This window comes from Lepus europaeus, chromosome 1 (genome assembly GCF_033115175.1).
Source record: "Lepus europaeus isolate LE1 chromosome 1, mLepTim1.pri, whole genome shotgun sequence".
Classification (NCBI taxonomy): domain Eukaryota; kingdom Metazoa; phylum Chordata; class Mammalia; order Lagomorpha; family Leporidae; genus Lepus; species Lepus europaeus.
In genome coordinates this window covers 125,210,814-125,237,431 of record NC_084827.1, presented here as the reverse complement: position 1 = coordinate 125,237,431, position 26,618 = coordinate 125,210,814, and the positions used below count along the sequence as shown (strand labels likewise).

The window sequence follows — 26,618 nt, the reverse complement described above, 5'->3', positions numbered from 1 at the left end:
GGGTGGTCTAGTCTTAACAGCATTTTTTGAAACCATGATAGAATAGCTTCTCTACTGATCCAAAAAAGAGATGATCCAAACTACAAGATTAAATGCAGCAATTCCTTTAGATCTTATTTGTTAAGAATTAAATCTAATCCTAAATTCTTCATGCTGCAGTTCAAGAAAAGAAATCATGACATCTTAGGCAAAATAAATACTTTATTGTTTTAAATTGGTTTTTTTAGAAATCAGCCTTTGAGTGGTATTTCAAACATTTATAAACCTTTTAGATATTCTTTCAAAGAACACTGTCAACATCTCAACCACTTTTGATTAAAGTGTCACACAAAAAGAAACAATAGTTGGAAATCATAAATGCTAAAAGAAGAATTCCAATAACATTTAGTTATTTTACACATTTATTTAACACATACAAAACCAAATAGGAAACCACTTTCCTTTTTTCAAAAAAACAGTTTTCATTGGTTAAAACTTGAATTAAAACCATTTATGCATTTATGTATAAGGAGAACAAATCTAAATTACTTCCATTTTGACAAAAACAAAACCAGCTTATTCAGTTCTATCCATTCAAGTCACAGGCCCCATTATTTTGATGAAATTCTACTATTTAGTCTACAACACAGTAGAAGAAACATGTTCTTAGAATAAAGAAGTCTGGACAATGCAAAAGGTACATAGTGTTTAACATAAGGCACATTTTTCCAAAACAAAAATACTACATAAGCTATAATAAAATTACATTTGTCTTGGATAAAGCAACAAGGTTTACAGTGTAAGAACATTAAGTAGTTATAGGTAACCTCATATAATTCTATCCTACTGCTATTAGTAACCTCCCCAAGAATTCAGAGTAATTTGTACAACAGAACAGTTTTTCTTCTTGGAAGTGACACTAACAAACAGCAGTGGAGGGAAAATCATTGGTTGCTTCAAGCTCTCAAAAAATGAATCAGTTATTGCACAGTACATACCTCATAGAGGTCAGTGTTTTAAGAAGCTAGTCTGAAGAAATATGTTATTTATAAGTGGATTAAGTCTGGAAGTATTCAAGTTTTATAATTAATTCTACATAGGGAATCAACTGGAAAAATGTTAACATACAAATAAATATTAGGTTTTACAAACTGCTTTTGAAAGTTTAGGAAATAGCAAAGTGCCTATGTTTCTATATATGTTTTAAAGGATATGCAGAGAAGATACACATGGTACACTGTCTACAGTAGCCCCACTCAGCAGCAAGTGTCTTCTGAAGCACAAGTAACTTCTCCACAGTGTACATGGTCAACAGCTCCAAAATCACACAGCCAACAGGGTCCACGCTAACCTCACGAAAGAAAGAAAAGTCACCATGAAGCATCTTTCAAACACTATTTTTCCATTTTCATTAATATAAAGAGAATAGATTTCACATGTTTCACAGACAGAATTTTAAGATGACCATACTTCTCTCCCTTCCTTAAGCCCTCCTCCTTTTTCCCTTTCTTTTTTTCCTTTAATTTTTGCAATAAGATTCTTTCGTATTTCACAGTTTTGAGAGAGCACAATGGTATTTTCCACCATACCTTCCCCTCCTCCTTTTCTTATTTTTCCTTTAATTTTCACAAAGAAATACTTTCAAATTTCTTTATAACCACAAGCCTAACCCTACACTAAATAAAGAACTCAACAAACAGTAAGTAGAAAAACCACTGTTCTTTAAGAGTATAACATAGGGGTATAAGCAATAATTCAATCTCAAAATGTCAATTACAGTCATATACATTATAAACACTATTGTTACAAGAACTTTTAAAGGGAGACAAGAATTTTATCCAAATATATACACAAGTAAACATAATATTCCTGTGATCTCTATGCATTTTCCTGAGTGTTAATGCTTTTATCGATGTCTTTGAAAAAAAATACTATCAGTTGCTTTATGATGTAATTTATCAAAATATTTTTCCTCATTTTCTATAGTATAAATTACATCATATGTGGCAAATAATATTTTTGCTCTTCATATATTGTTCAATGGATATTTTGGTTCTATTAAAGGTATTACTACACTGAAGTATGTTATTAGTTTTTGTATTTACCAAGTATTACTATTAATATATAATTTATAAAATGTATTACATTATGAGATAAAATAATAGTAATTCATTTTAGTAAGTAAAATATAAAACTGTTTTTATAAGTTATGATCTGTGGAGTATGTTTCTTTAAAAAACAAATAACCAGGAAAGACAGTAAGAATTTGATTAATTCTGAAAATCTTTTTCCATAAACCACTCATCTGAAATACCATTATAATTAGCTTGCAGGTCCATTTTCAGATTTACTTATCAAAATAATGAATCTTTTAAATAAAATTATATAATATGGATAAATCTTTAGAGATTTAAAAGTATTTGATTTGTATACCCTACCCTTGTGTGAGGTCTTCACACTACAGGATAACATACATATATTTTAGAAATCAAATAAATTGACCTATATACTAAGACAACAAAGAATTAAAAACTAAATACTAACTTACATATTGCTAAACAAAGAAATTCAGAAGAATTTACCTATAATTCCATTTAATGACTATCTTGTTTAGAATTAGAGGCTTTACTTGAAGATACTGCTGCCAAAAGTCCGCTTACAATTTCCCGTCTGATTTCCCCAACAATAGACTCTTTAATCTAGAATGGAAAAGGAGAAAAATAAGCATTTAACAATATGACCATAATTCATTTTTTTTTTGTTTCAAAAACATGAATAGCATTTAACTCCTGTAATGAGCTACAACATAGACAAAATCACAATCTCCATACAAGACAAAGGGAGACTGGGAACTCAAATCCATCAGATTTGCTTCAATCTGATTATGCAGATTATGCTCAGACCTAGATCAGATTCTGAGGTCTTGGTCTAGGATAACTCCACGAACTACATTAATAAATATCATAATCCTAAAATTGACAGCTTTTGAAAACTTGGCAATAAATTGTTTCATGAGATAAAATAATTTGGGAGGACTGAGTTAGCTTTACTTTATGTTTTTATTAATGTCTACCTTGTAAGGTAATCAAAAAGTGCTCTTGTTGCTAAGACAAAACAAAACAACTTAATAGTGGCAAATGAAAATACAGGCATATTTGCTCATTTATAGCAATTTTAGATAGTGAAAATGTGAGAATGCAGCAAGAGCATGTTGGATGAGAGAGCAGAATGGAGCCTTGCAGAGAAGACAGTTCCTGTAGGGAGTAGAATGAAATCCACTAGGAGGGTAAGGGTAAACAGAAAGTGTACTGTGAGTGACTCCAAGGAGGGGATCAGGTCTGATTAATGTATCCTAAGCTAAGTGTCCAAAGAGAGATCAAGAGAACACAAGAATGAGCGCAAGGCAGGAAGAGAAAATAGAAAAACAAATGACTACACTTAGACCACTATTTTTTTTTTTTTTTGACAGGCAGAGTGGACAGTGAGAGAGAGAGACAGAGAGAAAGGTCTTCCTTTGCCGTTGGTTCACCCTCCAATGGCCGCCACGGCTGGCGCGCTGCGGCCGGCACACCGCGCTGATCCGATGGCAGGAGCCAGGTGCTTATCCTGGTCTCCCATGGGGTGCAGGACCCAAGTACTTGGGCCATCCTCCACTACACTCCCTGGCCACAGCAGAGAGCTGGCCTGGAAGAGGGGCAACCAGGACAGAATCCGGTGCCCTGACCGGGACTAGAACCCTGTGTGCCAGCGCTGCTAGGCGGAGGATTAGCCTATTGAGCCGCGGCGCCGGCTACACTTAGACCACTATTGAAAATTATAAAATGGAGTGCTGGCAGGAGGGAGGGTAAGGTAGAAAGTATCACTATGTTCCTAAATCTGTATACATAAAATACATGAAACCAGTGTAACTTAAATAAAATTTTAAAAAAAGAAAATGAGAAAATGTCTTTAGTAATTTATTGGAAGAACAAAGGCATGAACAAATAAATTAGTTCTAAAGTCTCATATACCACAGAGACACTGGAAGGATAAGAAGTGAGAAAACTCTACTGCGATGGATGGTAAGATTCCCTTCAAACACAATATCCAAAGAGCAGTGTAAACTAAAGACAGACACTTGAGATTAAGAAAGGAATGTTCACTGGCAATCTGAAGGGTAGGGCAACACACACCGTTAACATGCATCTACAGAGCACCTGCTGCATGGCAACCCATTATATTAATGATCTTCAAAAGAAGGATCAATATGAACACACGGGCAAGCTGTGTTTTTACCAAAATACAAGTTTAAAACATGTCAGATGAACTGGAATTAGTAGGCATGAACCAAGCCCAGGAAGTCCCATAAACAAAGACTCTCTAAACATGAAGCAATCTATGTTTACTCTTTGAGATTTAATTCTGTTGAATTTGCTGCTGTGGGTACATGTTCATTCATTTTATTTAAGAAATGTTTTATTTATACTCATATAGACATTTTTAAAGCAACTGTAAATAGTCTCTAACTACTGATCACATACATCGCAGATGACTCTGGCAAAGCCTAGACAGTGTACTTTTTTCTACAACAACATATACAATCTGCACAGAACAAGGCTAGCTGTAGGACGACGAAAGTTTAGTTACTGAATGAGCAAATTAAATATTTGTCTGTAAGGACTTTCTCTCAATGCTTCTCTTCCAAAGAAGTAATAACACATTATAAACAATGAAATCACTCTTTTTAAAAACCTCACATATGGTGCAATGATGAAAACAAAGCCCTGGCAGACATCATTGTTTTCATGCACCCACAAGTGCAGTAAGAAAGCTTCCCTGAAAGTGCCTGCCAAACCTTCTTAATCCTCACCTGCAAAACTGTTCAACCCAAGATTAAATCCTGTTTTCCTGAATGGTAGCTTTGTTAATGAGGCCAGGGACTCAAAATTTACTGAGAAGATAGAATTTTATTTTCTTCACAGCTGATAGACTAACTTTGGGGAAAAAAAAATTGAATTCTGTACTGTATGCATTTAAGTAAAAAAGATTATCAATTTGAAATGCAGGTGAATCTGAATTTTAAATATTCTGCAAACAAATATTAACCAAAAAATCATTGTAACGGCACTGACAACATTAAAACAAATTATTTTTAAAAGTTTTAACCAGAGGACAGGCGTTGTTGTGCAGTGGTTTAAGCCCTTAGAATGACCATGTTCCCTACTGGAGTGTCTGGTCCAAATCCCAGCTACACTGAGCTTACAATCAAGCTTCCTGCTACTGTGCCTTAGACGTAGCAGACAATATAATGAAAGTGCTTTTGACTTTTACCAAAATGGGAGACCTGGATGGAGACCTGGTATCCTGGTTTCAGCCTGGTCTACTTCTATCTACTGCAGGAATTTGAGAAGTGAACCAGCAGATGGAAGATCTTTCTTTCACTCTCTTCCTCACTGTCACCTTGCCTTTCAAAAATAAATATGAACCTTAAAAAATAAAATTAAAACCAGCTTTTAAAGTACTTCAAAAGAGTATATTTTCCTAAGTACATCAATATTTCTCTTATGCTTTGTTTGATCTGTTTTGCTTGGTAAGGCTTTCCTTATAGGTAGTTAAAGTGCAAATGTTGGGCCAGGGCTGCAGCACCAGCATCCCATATAGGCAGCTGGTTCAAGCCCCAGCACTTCCAATCCAGCTTCATGCTAATATGCCTGGGAAAGCAAAAGATGATGGCCCAAAGTGCTTGGACCCTTGCACCCACCCACATGTGAGACTCAAAAGAAGCTCCTGGCTCCTGGCTCTGCCTGGCCCAGCCCCAGTCACTGCGGCCATTTGGGGAGTGAACCAGCGGATGGGAAACCTCTCTCTGTCTTTACCTCTCTCTGTAACTCTACTTTTCAATAAAGTAAATCTTAAAAAAAAAAAGAGTAAATGTTAAGCCTACGTTCCTCTAAAACATGCCAAATTCTGAATTAGCTTCTAATTAACAGGTTTAGTAACAAATTCTGAGAAAATTCTCCAAAAATTTGCTTGGCATGTCAGATTGAATGTCTGAAAATCATAAAATCTTTCATATTTAAGGGGCTGGCCTTACAAATGATTAAGTAATTCTCTAAGATCAAGGCAGAATAATGGGAACTGCTTCTTTTCTTGCTATGTTCTATTGGCCAAAAAAACAAATGTTCTGGCCTAAAGTGAATGTTTTATTCCTAAGAAACTAACTAAAGCATATACCAGGCCATCAAAACTTTAAAAATGAAGATTCAAGTGTATATAAATGGAGTATTTAAGAGAAAGAAGCAACACAAAATCAACTATTAAAGGAAAACTCTCAAACCAAAAAAAGGAGAACAAAAATATCAAATTTCAAGGAAAAAAATGACCTTAAAACTTGTTCCTCAGTTAGTTGGGATATGTACTACAAAGAAGAACTCAAATATTTCAGTCAAAAATTGGTCTTTGATACAAAATATATGAACAGGAATGGGTTACCAATCATCAGCACACCTACTGAGTATAGTAGATATACAGAGTTAGGTACTAGCCATCCACAACCAACTGTGAAAACACAATTACATTTGTAGGACCAATAAATTTATAGACTTCAGACCTTTTAAATTTTCAGTTGGTGGATTCACATCATAAAAATAAATGCAGGCTGTCTTCTGCCATAATGCTTGTTTTGAAAATGTGAACTTGCTATGAATGAAATACTAGCAAACAATTTGCTTACAATGAAAATTTCACATCTATTCATGTGCAATTTTACCAACAAGATACTTTGGAAGAACACAGATAAGTGAACCTAGGAACACAGTAACACAATGCACACACTATAAATATCTACCAGCTACTTTGGTTCTGTTTTCAGCCTACATCTACCCACATCTGGGAGTAAAACTTTCTGTGAGTTTCAGATCACTGTCTTTCCACTCCTTCACAATAACTCACAAGCTGCCACCTTTGAAAGCCAATTCCTCAAGCAAGCTTTAGGTTATTTTCAAAGCAAAACACTATGTTCATTATAGCATATATGTATGTCCTTATCATTTGACTTATATACACTTGTATTACTGGTTTTATTAATAAGGTTTCTATCTTCTATCATTTTAATATGTCACTAACAAGATTTTGAGTGTTATGCTTCTAAGGCTATTTTCCACATAAGAACTGTGGTTTTTATTTTATGAAGTTGCACAGCAGAGAGATTTTTCAGGATTTCACATATCCCACTATGGCAGAAGTGACTATGCTTATTTTTAATGTATTTCTCAAACTACAATCACGTAGCTAATAACCATGAACTAACCTCTGAACTCTGAGGATCAATAGCCCATTTGAGAGAAGGTTCTGGTCTTCTGCCACCATCCTTGACCCATAACCACTAGAAATTTATTCTACGTTACAAATTAATTCTGAAAACACACTAGGCTTACAATGCTAAATACATTAGAATGAGTTTAAAAACAGGGAGCTACTGACCCTATTTTCTCTGGTTCATGTTGACCTTTTATATTTCAAAATCCTTAGCTCTTGAATACTTAATACTAAATATTTGTCTATACAGCTTTTCTTGAGTTAGTCTTGCTTACCTTCTTACCAGATTTTAAAGATAAATATTTTATATTTTAGTATTTTTCTTTTGTTATTCACAAACATTTAGACATCTATGAAATAATTTTTTAATGGACAAGATAGACTTCTTTTTAGCCAACAGAAAGAATGAAAGACTTTCTCATCCTGAGTGTCAGTATATTGCTTGAAAAAAACTATAGATAAGTAAGGTTCTTCTTCAGTTACTCTTAAGAACTATTAAGACAAAGAAATAGAATGGAAGAAATCCAATGTATTTAATTTTTATCCTATGTACTGTTATTAGACTTCACAATTAAAAGGAAAATGTGATTTGAGAAAAAAAAAAGGGTAGAGAAGTCATTGTAAAAGTACATCTAAATAACTATATTCCTAAAGTTGTACATATGAAATTTGTATTCCTTAAAAAATAAATTTTAAAAATAAATAAATAAATAAATGTAAAAAAAAGCATGTGGAAGAGGGTCAACCTTTTTAATTGATGTCTGCTATTCCTTCCTATTCTCTGGTATTAGAGCTAAAAATAGGCATTTTACTAATTTTTTCAACTAACATTTGACCTTGAACCATTAACTATCATAATTTTTGGCAGTCACTTTGGTAACTTAGCTTTTTAAAGATTCAAATTTTCCCATTGCCATCATTCAGAGCAAACTCTTTCCACACTGCATGTCAATCTTTGAACAATTCATGTAATTTCCATACTTCTCCACCCTCTAAACCAAACAGATCAAAATTGTTATACTTATTAAAATCACAAACACTGTTTTCTCGTGTCAACTGAAATGAAAGTGATGGTTTTTAATCTTGTATCAGATCTAAATTTTTTTTTCACAGGCAGAATTAGACAGTGAGAAAGAGAGAGAGAGAGAGACAGAGAGAAAGGTATTCCTAATGGGTTTACTCCCCAAATTGCTGCTATGGCCAGCGCGCTGCGCCTATCTGAAGCCAGGAGCCAGGTGCTTCCTCCTGGTCTCCCATGCAGGGGCAGGGGCCCAAGGACCTGGGCCATCCTCCACTGCCTTCTTGGGCCACAGCAGAGAGCTGGGCTGGAAGAGGAGCAACCAGGACAGAACCGGCACCCCAACCGGGACTAGAACCCGGGGTGGGGGTGCCACAGGCAGAGGATTAGCCAAGTGAGCCGTAGCGCCGGCCAGAACTAAGTTTTAAACTCTCAGTTTTACAGATGTGGAAATAAAAAATCCAAACAGTCTTTAATGTGTTCATCTATGTTTAACTTTGCACAGACAATTGCAATTATTTCACACTGAGGTATGGAATTTGCAAAAACACCATTATAAACATGTCTCCCCAGACACGAACTGGATCAATGAGGAAGTTAATTTAAAAACACTCAGAAAATTACTGAATATGGTGAATCAAAAGAGTATCTTATAAATAATAAATGTTCAAATGAAAGTTCCTCTTACATCAATCTCCAAATAAAAGAATTAAGTACAGATTTTTACCTACCTCCCGTATAACTTGCTGCAGTTCATCTTGCTCTACATTTTTATGCACTTCCTCAGCAGCTGGCCTCGACGGGAGTTGTCCTTGCTCTTCTTCCACTTCAGATTTAATTCCAACAACTTCTGAGATTTCTTCAGCTGCTCCAATTTCCTCAGAAGTTTCCAGATCCGGTGGCGTCTGCACAGAGCCTGTTCTAGAGGGAGCAGTGGGTGTTATGGCCACTGATGCTCGGAAGACTTTCTTTCTTGCCACTAACTGAGTTTTAGGTCTGCCTACTGAGTCACTAGGAGGTACTGCAGTTCTTCTATGAGCATGAGAGGGACCAGAACACACAGAAGATGACTCTGATGTTGCTTGAGAAAAAACAGATTCTGAGCTTTCTCCAGGAGGAAGTTCAAATCCCATTTCTGCAAGCCCCAGGCCCAATTCAGACTTCAGGTATGACTGTTCCCGTATCAGTTCAGTGACCTGGAGATCAGAAAATGTGTTACTTTTCTCTCCTAAACTAAGCTTGGTAGTTAAAAAGAAAGTTAAAATTCTGTGATAATTGTGAAAAATCATATAACTTATACAATTCTATTAATTAACTGAACAACTACCGTATTTCACTTATGAAAGAGCAAGGAAGATGTAATTTCATAATGAATTTAAACAAAAATAGGTAACTAGAATACATAATGGGACAAAATTTTATATGGTAGCAGGAATGCCCAAATTACTTGTCAGGAAGAGTAAGCAGCAAAAACCAAAATAGTTACTCTTAATGTTTTTGTACCTAAATGAATCAACTTGTCTAAAATACAACATCAGACTTCTTGTTCATAAAATTCATTACATCACAAATCCAACTTCCTAAAGGATCTTGGGTTAGATTGTGAAAGCACATTTGCACTAGACTACAAATAAAATACATTTTATGATGAATTTATCTCCTTTAGCTAATAAAGATAAAACACTATGCAACTAAGCTAGCTATCTAGTAAGCTGAGATGACAACATACTTTAGAACTGCCACATTCTCTTCCAAGCAATTCAAGTAACTCATCACAATCTGTATGTAAAATATACACACATTTTAATTACTGGATAATGCAACAGAAAAATTCTGCATTTATGAAATGTTACAGCATTCCCTTCCCCAACGACTGAAAAAGAGAAAGGCTTACTGGTTCCATTACATTCAATGGAGAAGGGCATGACAAGTTATCAGCACTTCTACTGCCACACATTCCCTGAAAAAGAATAATATATGTATGAATACATATATATTTTTTCCCACAATGTAAGCATTTTATGATAAAATTTAACTGGCTAATTATTGTCCTGAAGCATCCCTTTATGTCACCCTCAGGTATCATGGAATGCTACAAAATGTGTCATTATGGTTGAAAGCTGACACCATAAGATGCTCAGATGTTCTGATTCTCTGCTGTCACCAACAAACACTTCTCAAATTAATGGATCGAAATTACAGAAAAATTATATTCATTAATGTAATAGAATATTCATACTCTATGTGATACATATATGTGTGTATGTACATCATATTCTACTTTCTCTATACTTTATATTCACATGTGTTCACAGGACGTATGTGGCATATTATGAAAAAAGTATGCATGTACTTCATTTTGTACATCAAAATAAACATCTTTAACTCCACTTTCCAAGAACTTTTTAAAGTACTCTCATACCTGTGTATGTATATATATATTCATTTATTTTTAACAGAATCATTATGTTGTTAAAGTAAAAAAGAGAAAAATTCATGATTTCAATGTTTGAAACCAACATATTCCACGACTTCAAAAATACCAGAAAAATAAGAACACAACAATGAAGTTCAAATTTCATGGAAAGGAACATTAGAATGAAAAATAGTACAAAGGCAAATAACGTTTCTTTTTATAATCTTGGTTATCAACATGTTTTCTATCTAAACAACTCATTTAATTCCTTACAAGAATATAAAGTATGAAAAAGAATCCAGAATGAAAAGTAAGTGCTTAATGGGAGTAACTATTTATTTAAAACCAAGGAAGGAAAAATAAAGGCTAAGTAACATACTTCTACTCTGCAGTTATATGTAATAATTAAAACAAATTATTCATAAATTCACTATCAATTTCCTTAAAAGATCATAAACTTTTATATTGATCATTTTCCTAATCATTAGCTAGCATTAAAATTTTTTCCATATATTTCTAAATATACCAATTACTTAAGGAAAGTATCACAGCTTGAAAAGTCAACTGATGCGTAGGAAAGCTCTTTAAACATCTTGCATGCTCCTAATGTAATTCAGAAAATGGCTGAAAATAAAGCAACTTCTCCTCAATTACTTGGCACATTCTATATGAATCTGCTGCAAGCTCCTGTCAAGCCCCAAGGTGCATGCATACCACAAGTGCCGAGGAGCGGAAAGGTGAGGACACCCGCACTGCGCGCAGCTGCTCGTCCAGGCCCAGCAGGCGCTCCTCCAGCTGCAGTTCCAGCTCCTGAAGCTCCATTCGAACTGAATTTCGCAAACTCTGGAGCTGATCAACTTCATACCTATCAGTACATGGGGAGACACAAAGTTTGGAAAAAGCAGTTTAGGGATTCCACTTCACAACTCTTTTGAGAAGTACTATAAACTAACAAAAGGCACTAAAATTCCAAGTTCCATATAAAGGATCACAGCCACTTTTTCCTCTATTCTCTTACAAACATCCCAAATACTGAGAATCAATCACCAGGTTACAATCACTATCTTGCTTAATACACTAAGGCAAAAAAGTTTAGTGTAACACTAGGTATGCCTCATTTTGTCTACACTGGCTCACAAAACATAAAATACACAGCAACAGAAATAAAACTCAAGTTTTAAAAACTGCCAAGTCAGGGCCACTGCTGTGGCTCAGTGGGTTAAAGCAGCAGCCTGCAGTGCCATCACTCCATATGTATGCCAGTTCAAGTCCCAGCTGCTCCACTTCTCATCTAGCTCCTGCTAAGGTGCCTGGGAAGGCAGCAGAGGAGGCCCAAGACCTTGGGCCCTGCACCCATGTGAGAGACCTGGAAGAAGCTCCTGGCATCAGTCTGGCCCAGTCCTGGCCATTGCAGCCCTTTGGGGAGTGAACCAGTGGATGGAAGGTCTCCCCCCACCCCCCAATCCCATAAATCTGCCTCTCAAATAAACAAATCAGTCTTTGAAAATCCTTTGAATGAAAATTTTTTTTGACTTCTTGGAACAAAATGAACTTCTACCTTTCCTCCTCAGTCATATGATGATAAACCATGGATTGCTGACGCAGCATTGCCAACTCTAAATCCATCATTTGCGTTCTAAATAAATTCAGGCTCCGCCTCATTACTTGGAGCTCCTGCAAAGTATTCTAGAATGCAATACAACAAAATTATATTTCAAATCATACAAATTATTTTGTAATACAAAGATTTAAAAAAGAACTTACTTCATAAAGAGGTAGAACAGATGATTTCTGAGTACTATATGGAGCAGCAACAAAATCAGGTCCTCTCATCATAGGGTACTTCAAAAAAAGGGAAAGTAGGATTAAAATCTCGTGTTTACGCTACTATCTCCAAATTATCTAAGGTTTTAAAAAGATAGAATTTGGGGGCTACAAATGTTTCTCTTTGAGGACAGAAAGAAAAAATCCTTCACATTGTAAATAAGAACCAAAGTAATCATTCCCTAATGCTCCACCAATTATTACTCCTAGATGTTTCAGGTATAAGTCAATGTACTTCAGTTAAGGAAGGGGAAAAGGAACATCTCAGCGCATATCTGTCTTACAGGACTTTGTTCTTACTATGTGAAATAAAAAAAAAATATGTCACTAAGAGATTATAGTGACCATTGGCTTGGCAGAAAACAAGTAATCATCACACTTTCTCTTGGACATTTGAGCTTTTGCTCTATTATACTATTTTAAGCAGTGATAATAAAAGACATACCCCAACTTCAAGTGTTCTTACAGTGCAAAAACAAAAAAAGAGAAGTTTAGACATTATAATGTTTGGAATGGGGGAATGTCACGAGGGACACAAACACTAATTCAGCCTAGGTAAGCCTTCCCAACAGCAGTAACAACGGGGCTGAGCCTTACCAGTGACTACAACTTTGTCTTGCAAAGAGAGGCAAGGGTGGGGCATTCTAGGTTTAAAACAAGGTGGCAGGTGCATATATAGAAAAATAAACAAACACGCAGAACCCTGCATGCAATCCAACAGGAGCACATACCTATGGAATTCGACTGGAGTGACAAAGGACAGTTAATGAAAAACATCTGTCTCTGGGGATTTATGAGCTGAGTTACATGGAACAGCCAAGAGAAAGAGACCACAGCTAGAGCAGAAGTATAAACTGGCTGAGAAAGAAGAGCACACCATGAGGGTGCAGGTGGGCAGGGGCCTGGAAATCCCCAGCTTCACCTAATTACTGCTGAGAAGGTAAGTAGCGCAGTCACAGACAACCATATTTTGTAAGGAGGAAGAAACGCCCACAGTTTGGTTAGACTGCAAACCATTGTGAGAGCCCTGTCATGAGGATAAGACCTGTATTTCTGGTGTATCTTAGTATAACTTGAGAAGTTACAATTTCACTTTTTAACTTTCAAAGTGGCTTCCTGCCTACTACTTCATGATGAGAGGAGACTGCAGGCATCACAGGCCTCCCAACTCTTAATGACATTCTTGTCTTATATTACATTGTCATTTTCTTCATACCTCAGTATCCTACTTAAGTTCAGAGAGAGATCTAGAAAGGAAATGTGAAAGGTAAACCTGAAGACAACTAATTTTCAAGGCTATTTAAAAAAAAAAATCACTTCCAGTCCACTAACAAATTATTATTAATTATTATTATTATTAACAGATCATTTTAATTCAAATTCACACTTTACCTGATTTTTATTGGAGTAGTTCCAGTCTTTGGGCCCAGTGGAAGTAGACTAATTCTGTGCCAGGAGACCAGCATCAGAGGTCAGTAGGTGAAGGGGAAAGCTTAGTCAGAGAGCTACGAGTAGAATCAGAACACCGGGCCACCAATGCCAACAGGAAGAAAACTTAGAAAAGGAAGAGTGGTCAGCACATAAGAAAGGCAGAGAAAAAGGCAGAAAGGACTTTGAAAGGGAAGATTTCAACAACAGGGATGACTTGACAAAGTTTCTAGACTAACACAAAGTCAATGGAGCCTAGGCTGAAAAAGAAAGGACACCTATTGTGCAAAATCCCTCCCTGAGCATGGGAAGGAGACTACGAGCAAGGGAAGGAGCTTTTCCCATGAGACAGGAGGGAAGCGTCCGGAGGAGGGCAGGTACAGCTAAGTTCTGGGCACGTAGGAAAATAAAGCTAAGGTCCTTCATGACAGATGGGTCTCCCAACTCCTCAGTGAATTAAGAAGATGAAGTTAATAAAGATACACTTTTTCTCATACCTGGGAAAGATTCTGCAGTGAGTTCCTAATATCATGCAACACTCTTCGCAGTTGCATTTCAATGGCAGAAGGAGGATTCGCAGAGCACACTCGGTGAGGGTAGGCAGCATGTCTTTGTGAGTAAGGACACCCGAAAGGGCAAGTGAAGGCACTACAGGTGGCACCTGAGATGTTGGGAACACTGTGAGTGCTCAGAGTTCTCATGTGCTCACACAGGGGCCTTTCCTGCCACTCTGAGTGCACAGAGTGAAGGGAGCAGGTGGACTGAGAGATGGGTGCTGGAGCAAAGTGTAAACCAGCAGCAGTCCTTCTAGGATGGCATTCCTCCAGCTGGGTCATCTCACTATGGGCAGCTTCTTCTTTCTTCACACATGATGGAGAGATGAAAATGGTGGATTTAACTAAAGACTGACCGTCATGCTCAATAGCCCCTGTTTCCAATTCCTGCTCGTCTTCAGGTGTGTACTTATAGGTGAAGGAAGGTGGGCTGCATCTAGTCTCTTTTCCAGGAGACAACCGGACATTGACAGAGGACACAACCCTAACTGGGCTCAGTAAGGTGGTTGGTAAAGACTGAGACCTCCTCAGAGGATAGCCAGCTTTTGCAAATAAATATTTTTGTTTTAACAGATCCTTTGATTTTATGAGGCTACGCCCTACCCTTTGATTAGACAGACTGCAAACCTTCATTTGAGCTCTCTGCAAAGCTGTATGAACTCTGTCCACAGAAGAGGGAGGTTCCATCTTATTTTCAGAGCTCATCTCACTGCATGTAGTAGCTTCAATAGATGCCAGTGATTTCAGGATATGGTGTGTGGTATACTGAGTGAATTCACATTCACTGCTTTTATCCAAATCACTTTCAGCACTGGCTTCCCTCAGCAACTCCACTGCCTGTGCTGGAGACAAATCCTCTTCAATTTCAGTGACGTGATCCCCTGGGCTGCAGGTGGACTGTTTGTTTCCTGTGTCTTCAACAGTCTCATGCTGAGCCAAATCCTGGCCATCTGACTGCCTTTTGTCAGCTTTTGGTGCAGCCTTCACTCTTCCTTTCTGAAGAAGGCTGAGAGACTCCTCCTCTGATTCATTAAAATAAGGTTGATCTTGTGCTGTTGGTGTAACAAGGTCTTCACCAAATGATGTGACTGTTGTCTCACTGTCACAACTATCAGCGCTACTCCCCATGGCTTGCAAGGACTCATGAACCTGTGAAAGGATGAAGAAAGTAGGAAGTATCATTAACAAAATGCCAAACAGATGGGATGCTTCTACACCTTGACAGTCTCCCTCCTCTCTTGTGGCCCTAGTGCTGCTTCTAACAACTTTCTTTTTCCCCATTCTCTCACAAAGATTTTTTCATATCTTCACTATTTTCCTTAAATTCCCTTTCAATCACTCTCTTCCTTTTCTTTCAACATGACACAGACTCACAGACAAGACAGACAAAAATTTCTTAACATTCTACCACAACACCTGTCAGCATCCTCTTTAACTGCTGATCAATCCCTCCTTCTCTCCATTCTGAAAGGGAATTGTGTCCCTATTTTCAAAGCTAATCCCTCCAAGCTGTGTTTCTGCCTGCATCCTTCCCATGAACAATTACTTCTCCAGTTTCTTTCCAGACTTCCCTGGACCAAACTCATCTTGTCTTACAGTCCCTTCCCTTAGCTGCACAATTTCACTAAGGCATTCTCTTGCTAATAAGAAAAAAAAAAAAAAAAAAAAAGCCTCTCACCCTTAAGCTATCATCTTTATTTGGAAAATGAAGATTTCTATCTCCTTATCCTCACCACTGGTTTACTCCCAACCATTCTTTGGCCTCATCTGCTGCCTCAAAATCACTCTCCCCAGTGCCACTTCCCTGACAGCCACGACCTCATCTGCTCTCATGGTCACACCTTGCCCTTCTCCAAGTCTCTCCTCTATATCTTGATTTTTCTGTCCATCTTATGATTGAGTCTCTTTACCTATGTCTCGTTTATTCACCACTTAAATGTTAGGTTCCTAGATGCTTTCTGGGGTTCTCTTTTTCTCATTCCAATTTTCCTTAAAATTGGCTTATAGAAAAAACCCTACTTTTTCTGTACCTCTGTGTAGTCCTCATATAGGTTACATGTTCCTTGATGATGAAGATGGGCCTGCTTCCTGAGTTATATAACATAGTAGAGCATAAAAACCTAACAATTTTCTCTCTGTCTTTGTCTCTCTCACTGTCCACTCTGCCTGTCAAAAAAAAAAAACTAACATTCAGGATGCAATGGGTATACACTGACTGCTATTAAATAAGCAAAAAAGGGGCTGGTGTTGTGGGATAATAGGTTAAGCCTCTGCCTGCAATGCTGGTATCCCACATGGGTGCTGGTTCAAGTATTGGCTGCTCACTTCCAAGCCAGCTCCCTACTAATGTACCTGGGAAAGCAGAGGAGGATGGCCCAAGTCCTTGGGTTCCTGCACTCTCATGGGAGACCCTGAAGAAGTTCCTGGCTCCTGGCTTTGGCCTGGCCCAACCTTAGCCATTGCATCCATTTGGAGAGTGAAACAACAGATGGAAGCTCTCTCCCCACCCCCCCTCTGTAACTCTGCCTTTCAAATAAATAAAATAAATCTTTTTAAAAATAAGTACTGAGACACTATGTTAATTTTAAAAATGAGAAAAACAGATTAAACAAGTTGATGATCAAAAAAATTGTTTGATGGTGGTTCAAAATTAATGTTTTTCAATATTCAGAGAGATGGAGAACAAAAACTGAAATTTCTAGTCAATAATGCTTGAAAAATAAATATGAGATTCAGTTTTGAAATATAGTCATTATTAATAAAAATCACCTTTAAATGAGGAAGTTAATAATAGCACTTATTACAATAGAAAAATCTTACCTGAAGATGATTAAGCGAGAGGCAATCTGTAGAATCTTCAGCAAAACCACTGCTATCAGAATGCTGACTTGCAGTACGTAATAGATGATCTATGAATAAAAAATGCAGTTACAAAACAGTACTAAATGAAATTTCAATAAGGACAAAATTAATACAAATACATGATTCCCAACAGATAAATGATACACAACATTGATTATATCTTAGAAAAGTATGTATTATTTTTGCAAAATTGTAGCTTTAAAACACAGGAGGTAACTTGATTTCAGACAAAAGTGAATCAGATCTTCTATCAGAAACTCTCCATACTTAACTGCTAGTAATTATAATGTACTGTGGCAAATCCAATTACTATCTTATCCTTAGAGAATAATTGGCTGAAACAAAAGGATGGCTATAATAAAAACAGAAGTCCAGAAATAAACTATTTCCATTATGTAAATATGTAAAGGTATGTAGGAGATAAAGTTATTGAAATATATAGTAGATAAAAACTGCTGCATCTTCCTAGTAAGAAATTAAGAATACAATTAAGGCCAATAAATTAAGCAATTTCAAATTCAAACGTATTTAAATATCTCTAAGGCATCAAATGATGCAAGCATTTTGAACTTATAAAATAATTCTCTCCTATTACATGAAAAACAGGTCCAATTGGCATAAAATTGTTAATTAACATAATATTAATTGTTTAACATTTTTCTGCTCACTTTTCTTCCTCAAAACTCTATTCTTGATTAATATAACCTAAAAAATGTTTTAAGTATGTTACAATGGCCAACTAAGCACAGGAAGCATATGTTCCATCCATACCACAACTACCACAACAGGAGACCTTACTACACTCACTAAGTGAGATGCTTTATGAGACATCAGTGTTATACAAAACTTCAAAAGTAATATGCTAATTCAAGTGTTTACCAAATCCACATTCATGTAAGATTTAAGTCATATAGTAACCAGAATCAGATGATTGATGATATCCAAAATTAAATAAAGGTTGCCTTGATTTTAAAAAAATATACCACTACTACCTCAGGTTCCATGGAATTATTCCCTTTAAAAACTGTAACACTGTTTTGATATCAACAAAACTATACAATGAAATATAAGAAACTACTCCATATCCTTAATAAACCTATGTATACTGAAATAACTGTTACACTAAATTACAATAAACTGTTACCATACTAACTTGGCATTATATTAATTAGAAAATGATAACACCTTATCTCATAGTCATTATCAATGTAATTAAACGTTTGCATGTCTTTTTTAAACAAACTACATTGTGAGCCTTTGAAAGCAGGAAACTAATTTACTCTTTGTATCTCAGTACCAAGACGAAACTGACAATAAATAATGTTTGGTGAATGAATCAACTAGATGACAATTTCCTTAAGCAACAATAGAATTAAGCAGCCAATTAAATGATGTAGAAGGGAAACTGCCTATCTGATTGGGCAAAGGAAAGCCAGAGTGACCAACTTTGATTAGCTTCTCTCTGCTAAGAACTGTTTTTATGTGTAACACGGAACCATCTGTAGCACCCCACCTGAGTTCAAAGAGGTTAGGTCACAGTATGTGCTGCTTAAGTTTCAGAGCAGGTGCTGGGCAATGGAAAGAACAGAGGCCTGGGTGCAATTTCTGGCTCTGTTTCATTATCATAGCCAACAACTTTTCTCCTTTGTGAAACAGGATGGTAATAATTCTTCTATCTTAGAAGCCGGTTGGAGGGTTTTTGGGGTTGTTGCTGTCAGAAGATTCTTCAAACAGCCAACATGTCAACCAATACAGATGTTTCTCTTTCTTCATATGATGAAGATAAGGGATCCAAACTTATCCAAAAAGCTAAAGAGGCGCCCTTTGTCCCCATTGGAATGGCGGGGTTTGCAGCGACTGTTGCATATGGACTGTACAAACTGAAGAGCAGGGGAAATACGAAAATGTCCCTTCACCTCATCCACATGCGTGTGGCAGCTCAAGGCTTTGTTGTAGGGGCAATGACTTGGGTATGGGCTATTCCATGTATCAGGAATTCTGGGCGAAACCTAAACCTTAGAAGAGATGCTGGCTTGGCCTTGTTGGAGATGCTTCCTTTAGTTAGACATCTCATATTGAGGTTATGTGCTTTATCGAAAATCAATAATTTGAGTGGGTTTAGACAATAATACATGGTATTTTGAATACGGACCTCCTCGTGACCAAATTATTAGTGACTAGTTCACTAATAGGTCCCTCGGGGAGTCAGGTTAACACAACGTCACATTTTCCACCTGGTGTTAAATGTTCTCCCTCCACCCCAACCCTTGTGATGAAATTAGTCCTAAAGAGCACAGCAGGCCAGTGCTGCAGTTATTATCAGTTTGCTGCAGAGTGTCACATGCTTCATGTGTTGGAAAGGAATCCTGTTTACCCAGTTAATTCACTTTTTTCTGCCTGCCTCATAGACTGGATGAATATTTCAGTTTTTGGGATTGGTTATCTCTTAAAAAACTCTTTTTCAAAAAGTTCATGGAATATAATTTGTAAAGCTTCCCACAACTGAATGTGTATGTGTGTGTGTGTGTGTGTACACAAAAGGTAGCAAGCTTTTAAGACAGCTGCATAGTAGTATTTATTTCAGAAACATACTTGTAAACGTGAGACTAATTTAATTATGAATTCCAGGCTAGCTCTTTTGTAAAAACTGCAGAATTATATTTTTGCTGCTGTTATACTAGAATAATTTCTAAATGTCACCTTGAAATAGAAACATGTATTTTAACTGCTGATACAAAGGTAAATTAACACTTTTAAAATGTGTGCAGTATTTTTTAATTTTCTGTGTAAGACTCATAAATGTTAAATTACCTACAGTGGAAGTGATCAATAGTTTATGAGCAAGCTGGTTGGCCAGACATTATACACAAACTTTGATATACTACAGGATACATTATTGCAGTTGTGAAATCTCTTGTCTAACCTGAACTTACATTCCATGGTGATGGCATGATCTACATATTGTTATTAAAGTAAGTAAACACCAAAAAAAATAATAATAATAATAATTCTTCTATCTCATAGGGCTACTCAAGTACCACATGGAAGCCTGGTCAAACTGTCTTGTATAAACTAAAAACTGCAATCTAGGTTATTTAGCCAAACATTCCTGTCTCAGACACACACACAAAGGGGTTCTTCACACATACACACAAAAATCTAAAAAGAATCTGATATGTCCTGAAGATATAAGGTACTCTAGTTAAAATTAGGATGTTAAAAGTAACATTAAAATGGAAAAATGGCAAAATCTGGAAATTTTTATTTGTCCATTACTATCAAGAAACAAAACAAAAATGTATTTTCTGCTAAAGAAAGTACTATGTCTTCTGTAGTAAGAAAAATGTTAACTTTCTCTCAACATACCTGCCATTAGCTTGTAACAAACATTAAACTATAAACTCTTTCTCTGGGTTTCAGTATGTGAGGCCCAGGCTGGTCCTGAGATTAAGAGAATTTTAAACTTTGAACTATTAAAATACTATGTCCATTTTTACTAAACTGATGAAGTGAATGTATTACGAGTGATTCTAATTATGCAATGATGATTAATCTAAGATACATAATACATAATCAAAATTTATTAAGCTACCTTCCAAAATGACTAAAACATTATGTTCTTTTCATTCACATACACAAAATCATTTTACTATTATAGAAATCTGACTCATAAAAATATTAACACTTTTGCTTATGCCACCAGAAATAAAAGACCCAAAGGTGATAAGAAGAATGTGTATCAAATGTGTACCCATTTAACAAGTCATCTTTCCCATCAAAGGAGCTTGCTCTTAAAACACCTTCAAGAAATTTCACTGACGTATATACTCTTGTGACACACAGAAAGGTGCTATTCCCAAGGTATCCTTTGTCCACAAATCTAAAGTAAAGACTCCTTTATTGCTGTGAACCCTGCCTTGCAGCTCAGAAACACTGACATACATTTATGGGCTTTCAAAAGGGGGAAATTAAATCTAAAAGTTCACTGTGTGTCTGACAGGAACTGTAGTGACCTTGTGAGAGTAGTGTTGTTCCTTAGTACCATACTGTAATAAAAGAAAAATTACATGCAAATTGACTCTTATGAAGTAATTTCAGAGATCAGGAGGGAACAAACATGTAATTTCCTATTCTAGGAACATACATATAACTCTTTGTTTATAAAAAAACAGGGTGGTTCAGCATGTGTAAAGTTTTAAAAATAAACACCCTTACCTTCAGTGGTCATTTTGACTTCTTCTTCTTTCTCTAAATCTCAAAAGCTTTGTCAATTTAAAGGCCAGACATGTTTTTTTCTGGTTGCAAGTTAAAAGTGAAAAGGATGGATTCAGAGGTTCTTTGGTTGATAGTTAATAATTCAAGAGAAGAATGATACCTGCAGCCACTCACCTTTGATCGGTAGCTTAAATTTAATTTAACTAGGTTTAATTATTGCTGAGAGACTGGTGTCTTTAGCCAGACACAATCACATTTTACACCTAGGAGCTATACAAGTGTCTGAATAATGAAAACCCAGAGATGGATAACACAAGCATATCTTTCAATCATAATGATGTAAAATATGGCCTTAATCTATTGCTCTTTCTTTCCATTCCCTATAGCCCTTATGCAGAACTGAAACATATGTGGAGTACACAAAATAGTGTAACAAAGTCATTATAGGCTAAGCAAACTAATATTAGTTTGTGTGCATGAAAGTCTTCAAGGAACCAAACAATAAATGAAGCATGCCTCCTTGTGTTCTTAATTTGCTATGCACCCTTACAGGGACTATGAACACTGACACATAAAACCATCCCTTTTTCAAAGTCAACCATAAACACTCTGGCAACGTTTTCAGGAACCAGTGCATTTTCCTTTACGTACCTCTTTTTGACTTGGCAAGGCCTAGCTGGTAAGTGGCTGGAATGTGAGGAGCTTCTCCCTCTGTGCTTTGAACCTAAAGAAGAATGTTAAGTAGTTAAAACTAAAAGAATCTATGGCCAAGAATAACCTCTTGATAAACAAATCAACGTACATAAAGAACATCAACGCATTTTATATTTAAAGACAATTTACTTCAAAATTGTTAGAATGCCCCAGGACTCAATTTACTGATCTAGTTTCCTTAACAATAACAGTCAAATTAGTAGCTAGCAAAGGATAAATAACTGCATGTATTAAACCCTCTAATTTTTTAAAAAGTTGCTATTGATGAAAAAGAGGCCCATAAGAAAAACTTCTTTAAATGAAAACTTCAAATTAAGGTCAAAACCCAGAAAAAATGCCAACACAGCCTATGCAGCAGACTATGACTGACACACAGTTGAGGTAATTCCCAGACTTCCATTTTTGCAATTAGAAAATCATGTTCCTTTTGCAAAATTTTTAAAAATACCACAAATTTGGAGGTACTAAGAGCCACACACATGTAGGACTGCTTTGTCCTGAGGTAAATGTTCTTTTAACACCTAACTTGGGAATTGTAAGGTTTTATTACAGAACTGAGACAATGGAAGATATTAACTATAAATCCTACATAAAATTCTGTTCAAAAAGGTACCACACCCACAAAAGTCATCTTTTTGTGCTTTTCTACCTATTCCATTTAAGAATTTTTATATCACAGATATTCCAACTATTCTAAAACAACTCAACATCTGGGAACTGCACAAGTATACTTTCTGCCACTTTACCCTTCAATTAACACTTAAATATTAAATAACACCTTAGTGAAGTAAGAAATCTAGCCAAAAGTTGGTTTTCACCCTTTCACAAAACCACAGAGCAAACAGCAAACACATTTTCAACACAACTCTGGTAGTTTTGAGTTATGAGTCTGTTTAAGGATTAAGAGAACCATTCCACTGATATAAAAGTGAAATATATGAAAAAATTCCAAATATTAAAGATATTACACAACCTAAAAACTCTCCAGATTTGTGAGATCTTTGTTCTATACAGTATCATGAATCTAAGCTTAAACATCTTTTAAACACTGAAAGCACACTAGTAATTTAAAACTATCACCTGTAAATCAGATAAATAAAGTTCTATTCTTTGTTATTATTTAAAAAGTTATAATACGTTCTTCAAAGCAATAGACATAAGTTCAACAGGAAAACCATTGTTTTGAGTGCAAGGACATAAAATACATTTTCTTTTTATATGAAACAAAAGGTCTATTATTAGCTGCTATTCAGAAACAAACTACTTCAAAGAATTTTCTATAAAATAAGTATCAGCCAGATAAAAGCAAAAGTGTAACAGAAATTAAAATTTTACTCATACTCTAGGAATTTCAGTTTTGGCACAGCCCTATGATACATCAAATTATAATTTCTCACTTTTCAGTGTAGAATTATCACATATTCTATTTCCTCAGACTTAGGAAACAAATCATAAGACAGTACGACTTTAATGAACATGTTTCCTCAGCGTTCCATCCTTCATGATGCTCCTATTCTCTTTCTTTTCAATACAAACTCCTTAATTAATTTTGAGAAAGGGCATAGGGTAAAATTTCACCAATGAAACTTGCGAGGATCCTTCTGAGAAAAAACACAGTACCTACTTGTTAAACGGAGAAACAGACATGCTAACGATAATGAGTGAATTTCTTAGCTTATTTCATTACTGATCAAAAATGTGTAAATGAACTCAAGTTGGGGTATACCACAGAGAATAATGAAACAAATGCAGATTTATGTGGTAGGATTTCCCATATTTAATGGTTTAAAATGCTCAGTGGAACTCTCCTTATGTGCTGCTACACATGGCCTTTCACTAAACAATTTACAAATGTAACTGAAATGAGTGATGTGTAAAGAGTGTTCATTATATTATTTTCTCTAATCTCTGGGAAAGTTTGAAGCTCTTCATAATAAAAATGAAGTGGCAGCTGTTTGGCCTAGTAGTTAAGAAGCCGGCTGGGAAGTGTACACTATAGACTGGAGTACCTGGGTTCCATACCTGACTACAGCTCCTGACTCCACTTTCCTAATGCAGATCCTGTGAGATAGCAGTGATGGCCCTAGTAACTGCGTTGCTGACAACCACATGGGAGATCTGAATTGAGTGCTTATGCCCCCAGCCACTATGAGAACTTGCAGAGTAATCCAGCATATGGGAGCATCCCCATTCTCTTCTTTTCTCTTTCAAATAAGTATTTTTAATGGAAAAAATCCCACTAAACCAAAATTATAAAATCACTTGGTCTATTTTTCAATATAAAGATGAAGAAAACAGCTTTAGAGTAAAAAGAAATTTTTTTTTAGTTACTAAAAAACTAAAAAGTTTTTAGTTACTTTAAAAGTGTTTTAATAAAAACTATCTGAATCAATGTCCTACTAATGACAGGCGCCTACTCTAATTTTTTAACAGCTCTCCCCTTTATCTTGACTAAGATACACCTTCCCGATATAATACCACTTCATTACATACTACAGAATATCCAAGTGTGGATATTCTAACTCAATTACCCTTCCTTTAAGGTTTAAAGAGACATGGTATAGTATAGCTCTGATCACTGTAAAGATGATGTATATAAAAATAATTTTAGGGGCTAGTGCTATGGCACAGCAGGTTGGGCCACCACTTCAATGCTGGCATCCCATGTCAGATTGCTGCCTCAGGTCCTGATTGCTCTCCTTCCTATCCAGCTCTGTGCTGGTCCTCCTGGGAAGGCAGCAGATGATGGTCCAAGAGCTTGGGTCCCTACCACCCATGTGGAAGACCAGGATGGAGTTCCTGGAGCCTGGCGCCTGGCTTTGGCCTAGCCCAGTCTGGGACACAGCAGCCATTTGGGGAGTGGGCTAGCAGACAGAAGATATCACTCTCTTCCTCTCTCTGTCACTATGCCTTTCAAAATAAACAAATCTTTTTAAAAAATTATTTTAAAATAAAATCAAAATTGGAGATTAAGAAATTCAAATTTAATTTTTAATGGCATCTCAAAAAATTCAGGGCAGTATTTGGGGCTGTGCATCTGAAGGATTTAAATTTTGTTCAATGTCTGATAGCACCCAACCAATCTGACCTTTAGTTAAAAGCAGCCAGTCTGCAGAACTATCTGCATTCAAGCCTTATGTGTGGTGCTTCCTGGTTAAATGGCTTTCAGCAATTAATTATCTGTGATAATTATTCCAATTGCCTTAACTGCAAAATAAAAACTATTTCACAGGTCTTCAGGATGATAATAAGTGACAGTTAGTGAAAGTATTTTTAAAACAGCATAGTAGAAAAGAAATAAAACAGGAGCTCCCTCTCTGTTCTCTGTAGCCAACATTCCCTGTGCCCTTTCCCCTGAGGCACTGACACTAAAGGAGATTTTACATTCCATAGACATATGGTGGAGAGTCCTTGCTGTAGAATAGGAATGCTCATCTGGAAAGGTAGAAAACAGGAAAATAAATTCAAAGCTCCCTTTCTGTGTTTATCAGCCTATAGTGAATCATAAATATTTATTTTAAAAAAAACCCCAAGATTTTCTACTCACATGTTTTATTTTGACTTAACATACTTTTTAAGAAATGTTGGCTTAAGGTATTTTAAATAAACAACAAACAACAAAATTCATTGGTTAACTGGGCTGTGCAGCGGCAGACATCTGCACTCATGTCACATGTTAAGAATGGATATTCCAGGGGCCAGCGCCGTGGCTCACTTGGTTAATCCTCCGCCTGTGGCGCCGGCACCCCATATGGGCACCGGGTTCTAGTCCCGGTTGCTCCTCTTTCAATCCAGCTCTCTGCTGTGGCCCAGGAGGGCAGTGGAGGATGGCCCAGGTGCTTGGGCCCCTGCACCCACATGGGAGACCAGGAGGAAGCACCTGGCCCCTGGCTTCGGATCGGCGCAGCGCCAGCTGTAGCGGCTATTTGGGGAGTGAACCAATGGAAGGAAGACCTTTCTTTCTCTCTCTCTCTCTCTCTCTCTCTCTGTAACTCTGTCAAATAAATTTTAAAAAAGAGAAAAAAGAATAGATATTCCAGAGAAGACCTGCATTCAACATAAAGTTTGGAAGGCCAATTTAACTCTTTGTCAAACAGCTGATCGATCTGTGAATCTGTGATTATTTTAACTCAGGCCACTAAATAGAAAGTAATCTCATAATTTTAACAGCTAAAAATAAGTAATGAGGTAAATGAGTTGAATCAATAGTATGAAGACAGGATTAGAAAGTTACTAAAACTTTGGTAGCTTAAAAAGAATCTCTGTGTGGGGCTGGCGCTGTGCCGTACTGGGTACAGCTGCTGCCTGCAGT

The 26,618-nt window shown here is 36.4% G+C and overlaps 1 protein-coding gene and 1 pseudogene across 2 annotated transcripts in view; one reads left to right on the top strand and one right to left on the bottom strand.

Moving 5' to 3' along the window:
• Positions 1–214: 214 nt before the first annotated feature.
• ITPRID2 (ITPR interacting domain containing 2) overlaps positions 215–26,618 on the bottom strand; it is a 41,928-nt gene continuing 15,524 nt past the window's right edge. The window contains exons 9-18 of one of the 2 annotated variants that reach the window (XM_062188712.1): positions 22,244–22,316; positions 17,336–17,424; positions 14,459–15,664; positions 12,474–12,551; positions 12,268–12,395; positions 11,424–11,574; positions 10,200–10,253; positions 9,025–9,489; positions 2,562–2,678; positions 215–1,325 (exon numbers count right to left, since the gene is read on the bottom strand). In XM_062188712.1, the coding sequence (XP_062044696.1) occupies positions 2,574–2,678; positions 9,025–9,489; positions 10,200–10,253; positions 11,424–11,574; positions 12,268–12,395; positions 12,474–12,551; positions 14,459–15,664; positions 17,336–17,424; positions 22,244–22,316 (2,349 nt within the window). In that variant the 3' untranslated portion in view covers positions 215–1,325; positions 2,562–2,573. Of the gene's footprint in view, positions 1,326–2,561; positions 2,679–9,024; positions 9,490–10,187; positions 10,254–11,423; positions 11,575–12,267; positions 12,396–12,473; positions 12,552–14,458; positions 15,665–17,335; positions 17,425–22,243; positions 22,317–26,618 lie in introns of both variants that reach the window. The other variant, XM_062188702.1, reaches the window with a different exon arrangement.
• LOC133757852 (HIG1 domain family member 1A, mitochondrial-like) lies at positions 19,063–19,684 on the top strand (annotated as a pseudogene).